Source organism: Castanea sativa, chromosome 10 (assembly GCF_040712315.1).
Source record: "Castanea sativa cultivar Marrone di Chiusa Pesio chromosome 10, ASM4071231v1".
NCBI classification, from domain to species: Eukaryota; Viridiplantae; Streptophyta; class Magnoliopsida; order Fagales; family Fagaceae; genus Castanea; species Castanea sativa.
Genome location: NC_134022.1, coordinates 32,271,617 through 32,290,565, shown reverse-complemented (window position 1 = coordinate 32,290,565; position 18,949 = coordinate 32,271,617). Strand labels below are relative to the sequence as shown.

The window sequence follows — 18,949 nt, the reverse complement described above, 5'->3', positions numbered from 1 at the left end:
AATTAGCACTGCTAAGCATCTGACTAAGTGTTAAACAAAACATTGGTTATGTCTGGTTCCTCGAGCCACATGCCTTGGGTAAATTAGCATTGCTAAGCATCTGACTAAGTGTTAAACAGAACCTTGGCTATGTCTGGCTCCTCGGACGACATGCCTTGGGTAAATTAGCATTGCTAAGCATCTGACTAAGTGTTAAACAGAACATTAGCTATGTCTAGTTCCTCGAACTACATGCCTTGTGTAAATTAACATTTCTTTGATTATGAGAATACTAAGAACCTCGCCCATGTTAGGTTCCTCGAATCACATGTCTTGAGTAAATTAGTAACCAGCCTAGCTATGGTGAACAACCAAGACTCTCATTGTAGTAACTTAATTAAAAGGACACTCTTGAGCATCACTTAAAGCATTTGCAAGTATATTCATGATCTGTTCGTGAGCTAATTGTCACCTACAACTCCTTAGATCCACTATTAAGTGGAAGGTTATGCGGAGCCTTGAATGGATAGATGCTTCACCATTATTTGAAGTTAAAGGAGAATCCAGCAATGTAGAGGATCCTTTAAGTTAACTATACTTAAGGTATGTCTTGAAATGTAATTACACTTTGTTGAACATCATGGGCTGTTTGTGTTTAGGCCAGTTAAGCATTCAATAGAAGAGACATCATATGTAACTTCACACAAACGCAGTTAAGTATGAAAGAGTGTAATGTTTTTCATTAAAGTTCAATCTTGAAAAAGACAAAGTAGATACATCTTAAGGAAGATAAGCAACAAACTAAGTAGAAAGAAAAGTACATAAAAAAATTTTAAAAAAAAATCCTAAGCTAGGTTTGGGTTGGAGAATGAGGATCTTCTTTGTTGGCTGGCTGGGAGACAAGAGGATCAGCAGCCTTGCCTGAGGTGGCTTTCTTCTCCTGGGCTAAGGCTTGAAGCTTGACCGGCTCAGGCTCCTTTGTCTTAGGAGTAGCTCCTTTGCCTTGGTTAGCCTTTGGGCCTTTGGTCTTTAGCAGAGTTTTAGCTTCCTTGCCTTTGCTTTTATCCTCTGGCCAAGTTCTACCCTAGGTAGTCTCCTTGCCCTTAGCCACCTCCATCTCTTAGCCTAGGTTACCAGCCTTGCTAGGCCCTTTGGAGGTCTCTGGGGGGGAAGAAGGGCCTGGGTGCTGGGAGGCTACGCCAGTGCTATTGTAGCAGGGGCAGCATCCGTCTCAAGGCCCGAGGCTACTTTAGGAGCTTCTCAGAGGTCTTATGGATAGTACACATTTTCAAACCTCCTTTTAATCCAAAGAATCCATAGCTACCTAAGCTGCTCGAACAGCCTCCTTAGCCTTCTCTAGCTCTGCCTTCAAATCCACGACCTGCGAGTTGGCCGTGGCTAACTCTATCTCAGTGTAATGGAGCTTCTTACGCTGCTCCTTAGCCTACACCCAAGCGTTCTTAAGGCCAGCCTCAGCGCTCTTCCTCCTCCTATCCTCAGCAGCCAGCTTCATGGTAAGCTCCTTATTCTTCTACTCAACGGTGTCCAAAGCCTTGCTGGTCTTTGTGTGAAGATTGTTCGCCAGCCTAGCCTTGGATCGGGCATCTTTCACCCACTTTTCGGCCATGAAAACCTCTTGGATTTCCTGTACAAAAATGATAAAGGAATACCCTATTAGATAAGAAAAAAGATACCCTATCATGAAGTTAGAAAGGCGTGTCAAAAAACTTACCATGGCCAAGTCGCTCTTTAGGGATAGAAACAGATCCTGTTGCTTCACGTTTTTTAGAGCCGCCATATCCTTCGGCAACAAAAGGAGCTGCTCTAGAGCATTGGCAAGGTAATGGGCGTTCCCTTTCTAGAACTCTTTGATGGTGAAGTTCCATGGTATCACTGCCCCATCCAACTCCAACCGAGGGTTCCACATCGGGTTCAAAGGGCGCACCTCGGCCACATGCCCAGCCTCTTTACCCTCAGACGAGGAAGCCCTTCCTTTGCAATTGGCTATCTTGGGCATCTTTGGAGGAACCCCCTCATTGTAGGGGACCAACTCCCCTTCCTTGTCCTTCTTCCTCTTTTTCAAATTAGTAGGCGCGAAGGGGTTAGCTGAAGGAGGAGAAGGAGGAAGCTAAGAGCCTGAGGCATCCTTAGGCGCCAACCCCTTAGACATTCCCGCAAGGAGGTCACGGGGGCCTAACCCCTTCTTTCTCTCAAATGGCATTTCTTCTTCTTCTTCTTCTTCTTCCAAACTGTTGATTATGCGCACGACGACGAAGCCGGATTATCGAACGCCTGAAGATTTGTCAAGTTCGTCTTCCGAGCCTAAGACTTGAATCATAGGCTCTCCCTGCTCCTCCCTCTCTTTCTCAAGTTGAAATTGGTCTATCTCCTCCTCGAGTGACAGGTGCGAGGAAGTTGTTTCTTCTCTCAGAACCACTCCTTCACGTGGAGAACAATGGGAAGACAGCTTGACCTACACGGTACCTTCCCAAGCTAGGAATCCAGGCACCGAGACGTCAATCCGAGCCAACCGAGAATCACCCGCTTTGATTGCGTTGCCCACGTCCTAAAACTTATTGGACAAGGGCTTGAAATCAAGGATGAGATGGGCAGCTCTCAATTGCCTATCCTCGCTCACAAACACCTCGGATCTCAGCACCCTGTTGAGATCTCGCATGTTGACAAGGTTAAGGTTAGGGGCCACGAATCTTTTATCTACAAAATATAGCTAAGAAGCAAAACCACAGTTAGAAAGGCAAGTCATCAATCAGAAAGAAACAAACTACTAAAGAAATGAAGACAGAAGCAAACTACAAAACTAATTCCTATGTTAAAGGACCTAAACCTAGGGTACCCCACCTGGTGCTCTCTCTTGTGTTGGGCAGTGAAGACCGTCATGCCATTCACCCGAGATGATCAGAAAGTCATCTTTCATGCCCTTGTTTGATTTGGGGAGACACGAGGTAAGCCTAACTTCGGAAGACCTAGCTTAAGATAGTAGCCAGAGTCTGCAAGAAAATAGCACTCGAACATCTAAACAATGTCATGCCAAGTGAGGCCCAACTTCATTTTCTTGTTAAGAGCGTCTACGCTACCCAAGACTCTAAACAGGTTGGGCACGCATTGATGAGGATAGATCCTATGGGTGATCAAATAGTCCCTGGTCACTCTACCCATGGGAAGCCTCATTCCCCCTTCTATGAAGGCGATCATGGGAATAATGACCTCCCCCTCTCTTCGGAGGGTGTGCCACCCACTCAAAGGGCAATACCGCAAAGAGACACCCCGGGGGATATAATACCAGGCCCTAATCCCTTCTATACCTGCGGGGGTATCTACCAAGTGAGTAAACCTACCCATCTAAACAGGCTAAGGTGAATGGAAAGAACTTTTTTGAAGAAAGAAATAGAAAACAGAAGGTCGAGGAGATTGGCTGAGGAGAAAAGAACTTAAGAGTAAGGTTGAGATAAATAGGGAACTTATGAAAATAATGATTGGAGTTACCTCAGGAACTTCTTGAAAGTTTGAAGATTTGGAAAATGAGAGAAATGAGTCCCCCAAGCGCCTTACATAGGAAGTAGAATTGGGCGGGAATTACTCCGCCCAAATTTCAAGGAAAAATATCAGCCGTAGGATCTCCATCTCACCGTAGGACATGGGGGATAGGGTGCCGCATAGAGCATTTAATGAGACGTTTTGGACTCCAAAGTGTCAAGAATGGTTACAAGACATGCGAGGTGACGTTCTCACGTGGGAAAATCAAAGAAATGTGTAGAGTCAATGACTCAAGATCAAAACCCTACTTTACTACTCGGATAAAAGGGAAGAAATGGAGTTTTAAGGAGCTATTATGGGATGCTGAAATTTAATAAGGTAACAGTGCCACGTGTCATATTCGATGCCGAAGAGGCCGATGCAATTTCGAGAAAACCATACCGTCAGATGGCAAGGCTAGAGAGGCAAGCCTTAGCCACGTCGATGGCACATTACTAGAAGAGGTCGCACTGTAAAGGAAGGGCTTCATAGAGGGGGTTAGTTTTGGCGTGTCTGAAGGGATGGTAGCTGCCACCACATTTATTGCACCCTACCAAACCCTCTGACTGCATTTATATAGAGAAGACCCCTGAACAGTGCTGTCTTGGTTGCCGCAACTCACAGAAGATTTGAGAAGGCGTCTGATGGGACAAGCACTCGAGTAGTGACCTACATGATTAATAAATGAAGAGCCAAGATCAGCTGAAAGAGGCTATATAATGTAAGAAATCCTCTAGGATAGGAGAGGTTCATCTGAGAATCGGTAGAGAAAACATTGTAGCAATAAGAACTGAAATTGTAACCAAGTTTAAGAAAGATATATACAAGAGCTATTGTTCTCAGACTTTGCCGAGGAATAGTTATTTTACATAAAACCTATTTACCTTGGTTTTTCTTGTCATTTGGATCCACCAATAGTTGCTATCCAACTTATTAAAGCCTAGTTTCCAACCCACTCTCTACAAATTTATTGTGTTAGGCTTGTTGGGCCTTAATCCCATTACCTTTTAGGCTTATGATCCAACTCGACACATTTAATTTTGTTGATAGCTTTTTATATTTTTCATAAAAATGACGTCAAAATTTTTCTAATATGATTTACTAATAATTATCCTAAAAACACTCATTAACATAACTCTTAGGGTCCGTTCGGTTGGAGGAGTGGAAAAGTGGGAAGATGGAAAATATTTAATTTTCCCTCTTATGGGTTCAATTGGAGGGGTGGAAAAGTGGGAGGGTAGAAAACTCTTTTGTTCGGTTGGAGAGAAAAATGGAATGATGGAAAATGTAATTTATATAAATTGACTATTATACCCTTGTTGCATAATATGTAAGAAATAGATTTATTTGTACTCATTATATAATATAAAATTTATCACATCATATATATAAATTTTTATTTATATTTTTATTATTATAATGTAAAAATTAGATTAGGTCACATTGAAAAAAAAAAAAAGAAAAAAGAGAAGAGAACGTTCAAGTAACGTTGAAAAAAAAAAAGAACATTGAAGATCAGGTCACATTGAAAAAAAAAAGGACAAGAGTACGTTTTAAGTCATGATGAAAAAAAAAAAAGACAAGAGAACGTTGAAAAAAATAGGTGGGAAGAGGGTATTTTTGTAAAAGTGCTATCATAACACTTTTTTCTCCAAATTTTCCTTCTGATTTGGAAGAAAAAAAATGTGGGTCCGAAGAGAAAATTTTCTCCCCGATTTTCTCTCCTTCTTATTTTCATTTTCCAAACGAATAGTGAAAAACAATATTTTTCATCTTATTTTTCTTCTTCTATTTTTTATTTTTCCTATTTTTCACCCAAACGGATGGACCTTTATATATATATATATATATATATATATATTATATATGAGCTCAAATGTAAATTATAAGAATCATGTTTCGGTAGTATATAGATGTGAAAGTGATGTTTATGTACCTACCTTTATAGTATTTATTTATTAATTTTATCACCAAAAAAAAAACCGTTCCACGGTAATCGACAAAGCACGCGCTTGTTGGACTTTTCGCCAAGTGCTGACTCAACTGCTTACGTGTATATCATGTTCGAGAAAATCAGATACAACTACATAAATAAAAAATGTAAAATTAATCAATAGAGGGGAACGAACGATAACCTCACTGACTTCGCAAGTAAGCCGCCAACCAAGAATCGCCACGTGGTACATCGAACCCATCCGACCAATCACAATTACCTCCCTATTAATGACGTCAGCCTATACGCAATGGGCTTGACAGCATTAGTATGCGCACTTTAAGGGGAAGGGAGTGCGTAGGTTAAGCGACCAAATTGGTGCGCAATTTAAATTCTTTAAAGCATTTTTCTCACTTTGTTAACTACTTTATTTATTTCTTCTTAAAAAAAACTACTTTATTATTATTATATAAATTTAAAATTTGGTACTAAGTTCACATGATGGTAAAAATAATACTACATATACTATTTGCCTTAATTGATAAAGTCATGGTTGCATGTATAACATATTTAATTAAGAGTAATATCACGTATACTAGCGAGCTTAATTGATAAAGTTATTGTTGTGTGTACAACACATTTAGAAGCGCGAATTCCACTTCGGACGAGTATCATATGAAGTAATAAAAGTTTTTTTTTTTTTTCAACAAACCACACCACTACTTTATTTATTTTGGTTTTGGTTGGGAGGCTCTCACAATTAGTAGTACTTCTTTAGTGGGAACACAGCCACGTTAACGTTTGACTGTAGCGTTCAAATAATGGACCAAACATTTTTACTAGTTTATTGATTAAATATAATAATGTTGTGTTCTTATTCATCTTTATATTTTTTTATTGGGTTCCGTTTCTTTAATCTTTAGTCGTTATGTTACTTTTGGATTCTTGTTCGCTTTCGTCGTGGAATAGACATAATTAATTCGCTGAAGCTGAGCTTAAGACGGTTTTAAATACCAAATTATAGGCCTCACTCAGCTGAATTTGGAACTTTGCAGTTAAATCATCAAGTTTAGGTACTACTCACCCTTTTGCTCTCTCTCTCTCTCTCTCTCTCTCTGTTTGTTCCAATTTGAGTTCCAAACTGAACTGAGCCTTAGCTGGTTTGTTCTTTGTTAAGTTAGTTGATAGTGCTTATGGTTTTGCAGCATTAAGCTGCTTCTGATTTGTAGTTTTGTACTGGTGGAGCAGTTTTGTTGTACTATTTTTCGGTTTGGTTGAATGAAATCTCCATATTCATCCCAAAAGAAAAAGAAAGAAAAAACTATTGTGGGGTTGTTTTGATGTTGTTTACAAAGTTGGGACTTTGTTATATATACCCTTTTGGTGGGAATTTTTTGTTTGTACTTGTAGAATTCTGGCTAATTAAGTACTTCTTTGTTTTTGGCTAGTTTTTAATGAATCATGTGATTTTGGCGCCATTTTGCTGCAAAGGACTCATTCATTGCCGCTTTTTGTGAAGGTAAACGCACTATGATTACTTGTTCTTGTCAACTTTACCTGAAAGTTCTTTCTTTTTTTGCTTGTTTTCTTTTTGAAGTGGTATGGATTTTGAACACGTGACCATAGGTGCCATTTGAGCTAGAGCTCAATCACAGTGGCTGTAGATGTTGAAATCATCTATCTCAATACACGTGTGTGTGCGTGCACGGGGCACGTGCGCAGACTGGATTCCCTTTGCTCAAGCACCCGAATTATGATAGTTTAATCCACAGGTTAATAAGTATAATTAGTTTCACAAAGAAATTGGGGAACGAGTCCAATTTTCTAATTATTCTGCTTCCAGTTAAGTATGATATTTTAATCCACTGGTTAATAAGTTAATGACTGTGCTTCTTTTATTGATGAAATGACTTTTCACCTATTCTGATTTATGAAAGATCAGAACATGTTATTGCAATTGCTGTCCATTCTGTAGGACAATTTTGTGTTAGATTGTTGAGACATGTGGTGGAGAATATAGGCAAAAGTATAGCTAAATATCTTAGTAGTTGAATTACTCAATTTGAATTTGATTTGTCAGAAACGTTGATTTATTAGTCCCCCATGTTCGAGATTCTTGTTAAGGAAAGACGTAGAGGCTTAAACTTTGATGAAATTTTCATAGGTTAGCTGTGGAGAAAAGAACCGTTCATATGGTAGCTAGCTTTGATTGTTGCCAACAATTTACTGTTTTGACTTTTGACACATGATGTGGTTTCTAGAAACAGATACATAACACAACAGAGGATTTAGATCTCTAGTTATGAGCCCAACAAGCCTTTTGCATTCACTCATTTTCAACAAATATTGAGGCCACTTAAGAGAGTACCAACACGGTGAATGCTACAAAGGGAGCACCGCTGTTGCCTTTAGAACATCATTAGTGGACTCTGGCCTCTCTTCCTCTTACAGAATATGCATGATTGGGTTTAAACCACACAAGGGCCGTTTTACTTCCCCCTATCTGCTTTGTACTGTTAATATTGTCAGTGCTTATGGATGTTGATGTAGCTCCTACTTTAACCTGATTTGTCTAAGAACTTTTTACCTATCTTAATGAGGAAATCACTGAAGCTGCTATATATTTGGGGTTTGTTGAATACAATTAATAGTCTTAAAATTGGACTTTACTCTTGATTGAGATTTAAAAATTGGTTGAGGTGAGAAAAATGCAACAAGCATGACAAAGATATGCTTTTATGTGTGCTTGGAATATATTTTGGTTGTTTTATGAGAGGATGATAATAGGGAAATTTCACCATCATCCTGATGGATGCAGAAATGCATGAAGAACAGCAAGTGTTTCATAAGTTTACACATCTCAACATCAAAATTTCAGGTTTAAGTCTTTTTGTTGCCTATCATTTTCTTGTGCAAACAACTAAACATGTAAGTTCAGGTAGAAATCTCATGGTGTATCAGTAAGCAACAAAATGAAAATGCCGGTTGACAGCCGCTCAATTAGCTTTGTGTGTGAGAGCATATATCCACCATTGTAGGTATATGCCCTCACACTTTGTATGCTTTGTGTGTCACTTAGCTGATTTTGACCAGAGATACTGCTTATCCTGAGCGTGACCAAATTGTTGAAGAAACCATTATTTGTGATCTGGCAATAGTGGTAGATGGTTTTCAAAAAAATTTGCACCACTCATTTCATTGATCAGAAACAGTATGCATGGAAAAGAGCTAACCATTTATAAAATTTGGAGTTTTGTTGCTCTGTTATCGTCCACTTTACAATTGGTCATTCTATTAATCTCTTTTCCCAAACATTTCTAATTTTAATTCAGGATGACAAGTTTAATTTGATTTCATTCTTTCATTATTGTGATGCTGCAGGAGAGTTAATAAGCTTGTTAGTCAATTTATAGAAGCTTTCCATCAACTGATATTTTCACCTCAAGAAGGATGGGCATATATGAGCCATTCCAACAGGTTAGCATGTGGGGAGATACCTTTAAAGGTGATAGTATCCCGAATGCTTCCACAATTTTACAGGTGGATGCTAGGCTGGAAAACAAGGTGAATATACATGAAATTGGATCTCTTTTTTTATTTTATTTTTTATAATATTAGAGTTATTCTATATATTGTATTCTAATGATTTTCTCAAATGATCTGCTAGACTGAATTGATTTCTCATGATTCGATGGGACCTTCTGGAAATGAGCAAGAAGCGAACAAGCCTGGTGATAAGGTGAAAAAGTTGCACCATATGGTCTATCTCTACCCCCATCCACAATTCTGTACTCTTAGGAAATATATCCATGTCATCTTCTTGTTATTTATTTTATATTTCATCATACAGAGTGCATCATATTATTATCAAGTTGGGAGAGCATCTGATTGTGCATATATTACATGAAAGAAAATATGTGCTGTTTCAAGTGCTAAACACTGTTTGCTACTTTTATGGATTGTTCATCAAGGATTTTTTTTTCCGTACTTGATTCGAATTCAATTATGTGGTGTTTACTTTGACTAGGACCCATGTGGGTAACCCAATATCACCTGGTCATACTGATCACATAAGCATCTGATCTAAGTAGGCCATCAGTTGATAAATCAGTGTTGGTAATGCAAATGCACATATCTATGTACAGGTACAGAGACGTCTAGCACAAAATCGTGAAGCTGCTCGAAAAAGTCGCTTGCGGAAAAAGGTAAAAAGATTTGCATTCCTTTAATAACTTCATTGTTGGAATTTATCGAGCTCATTAAGTTTCAATTTTTACTTTATTTTTGTAGGCCTATGTCCAACAGTTGGAATCAAGCCGTTTGAAGCTGGCACAACTGGAGCAAGAACTCGAGAGAGCTAGGAAGCAGGTTAGTGGAACCTTACCATATTCATTATTCCCCTGATCATCAAATGTGTTTACTCATTGATCATGCATTCAAATTTTGTATCCATCTGATAACTACTGAATGCCTGATTGTAGGGTGTCTACATATGTCCACCAGATACCGGTCATGTAGGATTCTCTGCAAATGTGAACTCAGGTTTGTGATTCAACTGCTGGTAATTGTTGTTCTATATCATGTATTTGCTCTACCTATGTGTTCTTCTTCTCTTTACTCTTAGAGTTCAGTCAATGTTTTTATTTCTTATGCAATTTCTAAAACCTAAATTGTGGACTATGCATCCTTCTGTGTATGAGATAGTAGACAATGTACAAGTGGAGTTCAGCTTGACAGATTCATGCACTGATATTTCATATTCAAGTTTACATAATATAATAATCATAATATCTCTGTCAGTAATCCCTATATTTTATTGAATGTAGAAATCTCTTAGCAGTAAATGTATCTCTGAAATTTAATGAAGGTTCCTATGAAAAATGTGGAAAAGTGAGTCATCCTAGTTTTCTTAGCTGTTGTTTTGCCCAGTTACTAGAGAAGAACTGTATTCTGATACAAAGACAATGACTCTTGCACTGCCCCTAAAAGTTCTTTTTATGATCTGTTCCATACTTTCAGACCTAGATTTCTTTTCCTTGGATGAGACTCCAAGTTTCATTATTCCCATGCTTTAAGTTTTTTTTCCCCTGATACCTAATGCAACAGGGTTGCATCTTTTTGTCAGACTTCTGAGGTAGGAATGTTGTATTGACATATAAAAGAAACAGACTAACATGGTGTTGATTACCCAACAGACGAGCCCATTTCCATCTTCTAATCACTGTGTCTTCAATAGTTTCATAAAGCAGCGTTTTTATGTTATGTACCTGTTATATAAGACTAGTTCCTCATAAACTCAGGATAATCTGAGGGGAGGTATGGGGTTGTTGGAAGGTCTTAGCTTCTAATCTTACCAAGCCAGAGAGAGAACAATGAAAATATCTTCTTTAGTGCTTTTTTAATTATTTCTGAGAGCTGTGTGTGTGTGTGTGTGCGTGTGGAGTAGGGAAGCACTGTCTCACTCTCTTGAATGGTTTGCCTCTCAAAGAATGATGTGCAGAACCAAACATCTTGATATGATTCTTAAGTACATATGATCAGCAATAATTAAATTTATATCTCTATATGTGTATGTATATAGCATACATACAAAAATAAGCATGACATTTGAAAATTTCCTTTTTGTGAAAACAATTTCCTGTCTTCTTTACTACTTTTGTCATTAAAGTTGTTTTGTTCTTGAAATAGTCCCAACTGTGGATCTTGCAGGCATAGCAGCATTTGAAATGGAATATGCACACTGGGTCGAAGAACAAAATAGACAGATTTGTGAGCTTAGAAATGCACTGCAAGCTCATATAACTGACGTAGAACTTAATATACTTGTTGAGAATGGCTACAGTCATTATTATAATCTTTTTCGCATGAAGGCAGATGCTGCAAAGGCTGATGTCTTTTATTTAATATCTGGAGTGTGGAGAACTTCAGCAGAACGCTTCTTCCATTGGATTGGTGGATTCCGCCCGTCAGAGCTTCTAAATGTAATAAGTAGTTCATTTATCTCAGTTATTGAAGGCTGCTTTAGTCTCTTCATTTACTTTTTAGTTTTTGGGATTGACTCTCTATTTACATCATCACTATCTGGGAGTCATCACTATGGAATGCCTTATTTTCAACCCTGTAGTAGGACTGCATATCTGAACAAACTATTTTTAGTCAGGCATATTAATTTTTTTAATCATGCAGCACTCTGCCACTGTTTTGGAAAAATGGTTGCAAACAGAAGTCCCCATAATTCTTCAACCTCAAGGAATTCAGAAAATTTTACCACTTTGAAGTTGTTGCATGATAATAAGCAGAGCAAGGTGGTACAGAAATACATAGCATTTGGGACATTATGGATGTTGGTAGTGCCTTCAAATAATTTTTAAAACATCAATATAGCAGGAAATGTCACTTTGATAAGATGCTTTATGAGTTGTGCAATATTTTTAATTTTGTTTAGTTGTTGTGAAATGAACTATTTGCTCTTCAAGAATATACATCTAGGTCAGTCAGAAAGTTAATATTATGCTAAATTGCTTATCTACTTCAAGCTGTTACCTATTTAGACCAATGTTTTTGGTTCATTTAACAATAGTCTCATGCATTGAGTCTCAAATTAATTAGTTATATCATCATGATTTGATTGTGCTATAGTGCAACCTTATTCATAAAATATGAGGTGCTCTTTTTATTTTGGTAGGTCCTCTTGCCACAGCTTGAACCATTGACCGATACCCAAATTCAGAGTGTTTCTAACCTCAGACGGTCATCTCAGCAAGCGGAAGATGCTCTCTCACAGGGAATGGATAAACTGCAGCAGAGTCTGGCTCAGAACATAGGAGCTGAATCTGTAAATACAAGTAATTATGGGTCTCAGATGATTGCTGCAATGGAGAAGTTGGAGGCCCTAGAGGGATTTGTGAACCAGGTAATTTATATTAGATGGTTGCTGTTGAAGTGCATTTAGGGCAGTTAACTCACAAATGTCAAGTAAGCTTCTATGAGTTCAAAGTTGGCTTCTTGAAGATGTAAGACACCAACGTGTCTTCAAATGAAGAGAGCAGCCAGACCTTTGGGCTGTAAAAACTAAACCAGTTTATAGTTTATATACTCATTCACCTATTAATATTAAAATCTAGCCCAAGGATCTAACCACGGTGAAACAAATGTTTATCTTCTAGGACCAAAGTTTCTGTGTCTTTAAGAGTTTTTATAATTTTTACCTTGTCTATATTATGCATTACCCTTTCAAATTAATCAATGAACTGTCACCCTTGTACAAAGCAGGCAGATCACCTTAGGCAACAAACTCTGCAGCAAATGTTTCGTATCCTAACAATCCGGCAATCAGCTCGAGGCTTGCTTGGCTTGGGGGAGTACTTCCATCGTCTCCGTGCTCTCAGTTCACTTTGGTCTGCTCGTCCTCGTGAACCTGCATAGCCTAGAAAGCACCTGTAGAATCACTATATATATATATATATATATAGATTGTAGTACTAGTCACCACCCTTGTTCAGGACGCAGCTGCAAAGGATAGAATCCTGTGCTTTCTGCTTCACGGTAGTTTTATCTAGTTTGATAAGGTGTAAATATAAACCTCAAGGTTGTGTATCAAGAAGAAACTTGGGAAATTTTTAGTTTCCCTCCCTATAAAGTACAATGCATGTTGTAAGACTGTATTGTGTATATTGTGATAAAAGGTAAATTTAAGTAAGTATTTATTGTCTAAACATTTTGCTTTATTTTGCTGAGCTTAATTTCAATTTCTTAAATAAAATGTACAAAAAAAAAGAGTGTGTTAAAAAAGGCTGTATATAAACTACTGGTTAAATTAAACTGATATTTTAAGCTTAAGATTGACCCCACCGATGGGCAAATGAAATGCAGAAAAGAAATAATTGCTAGAAATGCTTTAGAATTAGAAATAGAGAATATTATCAGTAAGAAAGGTATCTATGTGAGCACCCATTTGCTTAAAATTCGAGTTCAATAAACTCGATGTTAGTAAAGACTTTTCAATAATATTTTCTTGCAAAAACGGAATATTTGGCGAAAAAGGCCATGTTATTAGGAATATGAATTCTGATTCCAAAAAAAAAAAAACATTGGAAATCTAAAAATGTTAATTTTATCTAAAAATCTCAACTGTCATTGTAAAGAAAGCCTAACCGTCCATAAATCCAAATTTCAGAAAATAAAAATAAAAGAAAGAAAAATATTCCAAAAGATTTGGACTATATAGGAAAATCATTTTGAAATTTTTTTTTTTTTAAAAAAAGAAAATTCAGATTCAGTAAGATTCCCAAATGTAGGTCCCATTATCAGAACCTCTTTCAACTTCCTTCACGTCTTCAACCTTGTGAAAGCTAAAAGCTCAGCTCAGCTACGCAAATCACGCAATTTATTTTTTTTTTAATTTTTTTTTTTTTTTAATTTTGTGAAATAAAATTGAAGCCTTTTAGGGTTTGGGGGGTTCGAAACTGAGAAGATGAGCAATCTGAGAACAGTATGTAGGCCGTACACGGTGTTCTCCTCCATCATATGTTGCAGACAGAGACAGCGAGCTCGACCTAGGGTTTCGCTTTCAAACCCTAATTACAGGCCTCAATTCTCCTCTACCTGGTTCGATTCCTTGGGCTTGAATTCCAATGGTGCTGAGCCCTGGTTTCGTGTCAACCAGAGGAGGACCATGGTTCACGCTTCCAATTGGTCCGATCAGAAATCTCCCTACGAAACTCTCGGTATCTATTTCTCCTTTTTCTTTTCCAGTTCCTCATAGCTTTCAAATCAGTTCTAGAAATTATAAACTCAATTACAATTACAAGCAATTTTTATTTATTTTATTTATTTAGTGATTATGTGCTTTGTAAGCTTTTACAATAATATATGCGTGTGGATCAGTTGCTGAATTTGGATAATTTGTGATAAATTGCCTATTGTCTTAAAAGCCGTGAGGAAATGATGAATTTAATAATTTAATCTAACATTCCTTTACTTGTGGGACGAAACTGCTGTGGGGTCCAAAATTTCAGGAGACAGGGTTTTAATCTACCCTGATATCGTGAAAAATTCTGATTGTTTCAAAAGTTTAAACATTTTAGATAATCGGTAATTTATCATTTAATGTAACAATTTGTAACATCCTTATATGTGTGAATAATTGGACAAAAGGATAAATTAGATTATTGAAGAAGAAAAAATTAAAGGTTTATACATTTAAAAGGTATGGTTTTTATATATGTTTGTAACTTGTACATAAGCATGTTATTCAAGTTTATGTGCTGTTAGGTAACTTGTAGACTTTTGGAAGGTTTGTTCTATTTTAATGTTGATGGGTGCTTAACAAATTGTGTCTCAAATTTGTTTCCTTTGGTTTTGATACAGAGTTAGAGAGAGATGCAGATGAGGAGCAAATAAAGTTGGCTTACAGACGCTTGGCCAAATTTTATCATCCAGATGGTTTGTCCTTTACTATGACTTTCACTTTTCGGGTTAAGTTTTCATACAGATTGTTTCTATAGATTTTTTTTTGGGTTGGAGGGGGGGGGGGGGGTTTGTTAATTTCATGGTCGATGTCAGCGCAAAATGTTCTTTGCAACTTGTTTCTTATTTGCTATTCTGTACTGTGTATGCTTAGAAGTTGGCCCTTATTCGTGGACTTCGTATTGATCCAGTCATCTTTCTTGTTTCAAGTTTATGATGGTAGAGGGACTCTTGAGGAAGGAGAAACAGCTGTAGCTAGATTTATTAAGATTCAAGCTGCTTATGAGTTGCTCGTAGATGATGAGAAGCGGAGGAAATATGATATGGATAACCGGGTCAACCCAATGAAAGTAAGTTATAATAATTTATATTTTAATCACTGTGTCACTTCATAGTTTGCTTTAGATGTCCACATGTTAATATATTTTAGTATTATTATGGAGCATAGAAAAGATGTCTAATTTTTATTTTATATTTGTTAATCATTGGACAGCTTGGTATTTAAGAATTTTAGTGTTATATTGAAATTATTGATTATTATAATTGGTGATTACCTTTATTATGAATCATATGTTGTTACTGTCATTTATCCTTTGTGAAGTTCATGATTGCATTATAAACTATTGTAGCACAATACTAGCTGCATTTGTAATCTGACAACTTTGCACATGCTCACAAGAATTGTATCATTGTTCTATTTAGTAAAAAGCAGTACTGGAGAATTTCTTCACCACAACATAACCATGAGAATGAGCAAAGCCCTTTTATTTATGAATTTTAAAATTTTCTAGTTTCACGGTAATGCCACATGAAGCATGCATATTCATGAGATATTTTGGGACCTTTGTGTTATGAGTCACCTATTGTGGTATTGTTAAATAATTTCAAAACTCAAATTCTCATACCACTATTTAGTCTATTTATACAAGAAAATGTGAAAATAATCACTATAATAATAAGCTTAGGAGTTCTAAGTTAGCATAATTTGGCAGTTTTGTGACATACAAAATACATAGATAATCATTAGCAAATTTTATTTGCTACTCCAGTGTGAAACTTTTGGCTGGGGAGATTATAGGACTGCTCAAACATATGAAAGCAAGAATATAACAATCATTAAGCAATACAAGGAACACTCTAAATTCTCTCTTCATATTCTAATCAATTATCAAGCCATGTTTGATTGGTCTAGGTGTTGGGGCTTCTTGAATTGTTCTTCTATCATTTTCTTTCTTCTCTTAGTATTGCACCTTAAGTTTTTTCATTGTTGTTTGTTGTTTTGTTGCTTTTTCTTGTGTTCACCATCATGAACGCCTTGTATTTGCTTTCTTCAGTTTTACAGTTTGTTTAATAATACTCTTATTACCTATCAAAAAAAAAAAATCAAGCCAATCCTTCTAACTTTTTCTGCTTTTATGTGCAATACTTGCAAAGTATTTTAGCATAATCAATTAGTCCAATTTACTAAGCCTTATTTTGATTTCTAACAATTTTGTTGAGTATAGTTACTTTTAAGTCTTTGCTTTTCATTCTGTGCTTTAGTTTTATGAAAGGTATAAATATATTCAATATCATACCTGTAAATATACATAATTTGTTTTAGTGTTTCACATAGGTTGTCCTACAGGGTAAATATGTAAGGCTCTAAACTCTTGGTTGAGATATTGACCAAGATGCTTTGGAGTTTATTTTTCACCTAAATGTTGATGCTAAAATAATCAATTTCAGTTTTATTTAAACTGTTCACGTTCGAATCTTCAACTTAGTGCATCATTCAGCTTCCAAAATACATAAACTTCCAGCCTCCAAATGCACTATCTCTTTTATATATGCATAAAATTGATGATATAATTCATTGGTTATTGATTAGATGATGCGTTTTTTGCAAATTTATTAATTGAATCCTCATGTTAGCTGCTTTAGTAACGGTGTTTTATGTTCACTAATATATCAGGCATCTCAAGCATGGATGGAGTGGCTTATGAAAAAGAGAAAAGCTTTTGATCAGCGGGGAGATATGGCCATTGCAGCTTGGGCTGAGCAGCAGCAGCGTGAAATGAGTCTTCGGGCTCGCCGTCTTGCTCGTTCAAAGGTATTGATTTAAATTATATCTCCAGCTAGTTGAAAAAATTGCTCTCAAGCTACCTATGTCTTGACTCGAACGACACTTCCTCCTCTGACAAGATTGGGGTGGAGGGTGAGGTTGTGGTTTAAAAATAGGTTTGAATGTAACTTAACCAGTAAAAGAATGCTGTCAAGCTCCATATCTCTCTTCTAACAGCCTATTGACCTAGTTCTTTGTTCTCTTTTTTATATTTTTCAAATAAAATTATACTGATTCTGCACACCATATAAATACCTTTTATTTAAAACAAGATAAGTTGAAAATTGATTCTCAAAACTGGATGGAAAGTAGAATTGAGACAATTATTCTGCAAATCATAATTGTTTTGTGCAGCATTAAAGATATAATTCTTCCCTTCTAATTATTTGATGGATGCTGAAAGGCCCTGCCTATTGCAGTTAGAAAAGTATAGCTATAGGCATCATACCACACCATATTTTCTGGTGATTCACATTTAAAATAATAGCTTCCGCGAAGTTTCTTCTTTGATCTCACTTTTCTCTAATAGAATCCTTCAATTATATATTCTCCACATTTTACTGCAATTCTTGCTTAAAATCTATTGCAATTCCAGGTTGACCCTGAAGAAGAGAAAAGAATTCTGGCCAGAGAAAAAAAGGCATCCCAGGAGTATTTCTCCAGCACCCTTAAACGGCATACACTTGTCCTAAAGAAAAGGGATTTGATGCGAAAGAAAGCAGAAGAAGAGAAGAAAAAGGTAATCAGTCAGCTTTTAGCTGCAGAGGGTCTTGAACTTGAGACAGATGATGATGAGGCGCTGTAGACAATTTACTTCACTCACTGTCATCCCAAATCTTATTATAGAATACATTCTAGAGTATCTGTTGGTGATACATAAATTTATTGTATAAAAAGGGGAAATTGTATAGTATTCCTTCAAGAGTTCAGAGAAATGAATGGGAAATTACCATTTACAAATGAAAAAGTGTTTTCTGGGTGTGTCACACTCACACGCCCGGCATGATGTTTAGTCAGTTGTTCACCTGTTTGGAATGGAGCCTTTGTTTTTAGTTGGTACCTGGTATTTATTTTGCTGGAATGTGAAAGGTGATTATGCTATAAGAAACTTATATAAGCGTGATAAAGTTGTATGCGGACCTGTAGCCTGATAGGCTCTTGACTTGGAAGTTGTACTTGTACCCTCACTAGGCAATAGATAGTTTCACAAGGGACATTGCTTCTCAAAAAAAAAAAAAGTGTTTCACAAGGGATATCAGGTCCACATATCCCTTCTTTCCTGGAACTATTCCATACAGCCTTATTGGCTGAAACATTGGTATTTAATGCGCTTGAAACTTAAGGAGCCGTAAGTTCACGACCTAAACAGTTGCAATTTCTTTAAATTTGAGGTTGAGTTAAACCGGTTAATTTGGGTGTTGGTAATCAAATTACAATTTGAACAATGGGAAGTTGTATTTTAGAATCAGCTTTATTTCTTGCTTTCCGTATAATTCACATGTAAGCGGGGTGTTATATACAACCGTTACATAAGATAAAATCATTTAGAAACGTTGTATTCAGAAATGTTGTATTAGGATCGCAGCTTTGTTAACTGACTCCAGGTGGTCAGGGCTTGACAACTAGGAAAGAGCTATCTGAATAAATAAAATGGCAACAATGCAGCTCATCTAGCAGGACCTAAAACTCAAGGCTGTCAAGCGAATGAAGAGGCAACATTATTGCCAATAATTACTTTCTGCTACTTCAAAATTTGAAATGCACCTAGCTGGGCTTAGGATCTCTGATAGTGTGGCTTCAATATTTTCTGACTAATGCAATCAGCCCAAAAACTTGACGTCCAGTTTTTTGGGTTGTCATGGGTTGTCAGATGCTAGTGCAAACACAATTGTGTTGGTTCCATTTCACGCTGAAAAATAAAAAAGATATAA

The 18,949-nt window shown here is 36.7% G+C and overlaps 2 protein-coding genes across 3 annotated transcripts; both read left to right on the top strand.

The window, feature by feature from the left end:
* The first annotated feature begins 6,332 nt into the window (after positions 1-6,332).
* Positions 6,333-13,161, top strand: LOC142611723 (transcription factor TGA7). 2 transcript variants are annotated; one of them, XM_075783841.1, is made up of 10 exons: positions 6,333-6,519; positions 6,895-6,965; positions 8,828-9,010; positions 9,114-9,185; positions 9,592-9,651; positions 9,737-9,814; positions 9,928-9,988; positions 11,156-11,427; positions 12,132-12,359; positions 12,719-13,161. In XM_075783841.1, the coding sequence occupies exons 3-10, from the start codon at positions 8,897-8,899 to the stop codon at positions 12,869-12,871; spliced, it is 1,038 nt and encodes a 345-aa protein (XP_075639956.1). In that variant the 5' UTR covers positions 6,333-6,519; positions 6,895-6,965; positions 8,828-8,896; the 3' UTR covers positions 12,872-13,161. The 2 variants fall into 2 exon arrangements, with proteins under 2 accessions (XP_075639956.1, XP_075639957.1); XM_075783842.1 differs by lacking the exons at positions 6,333-6,519; positions 6,895-6,965 and adding an exon at positions 8,379-8,484.
* A 413-nt stretch (positions 13,162-13,574) lies between these two features.
* LOC142611724 (uncharacterized) lies at positions 13,575-17,985 on the top strand. Its single transcript, XM_075783843.1, has 5 exons — positions 13,575-14,172; positions 14,816-14,890; positions 15,125-15,264; positions 16,869-17,006; positions 17,614-17,985. Exons 1-5 carry the CDS (start codon positions 13,920-13,922, stop codon positions 17,821-17,823), a joined length of 816 nt encoding a protein of 271 aa, XP_075639958.1. The 5' UTR covers positions 13,575-13,919; the 3' UTR covers positions 17,824-17,985.
* The last annotated feature ends 964 nt before the right edge of the window (positions 17,986-18,949 follow it).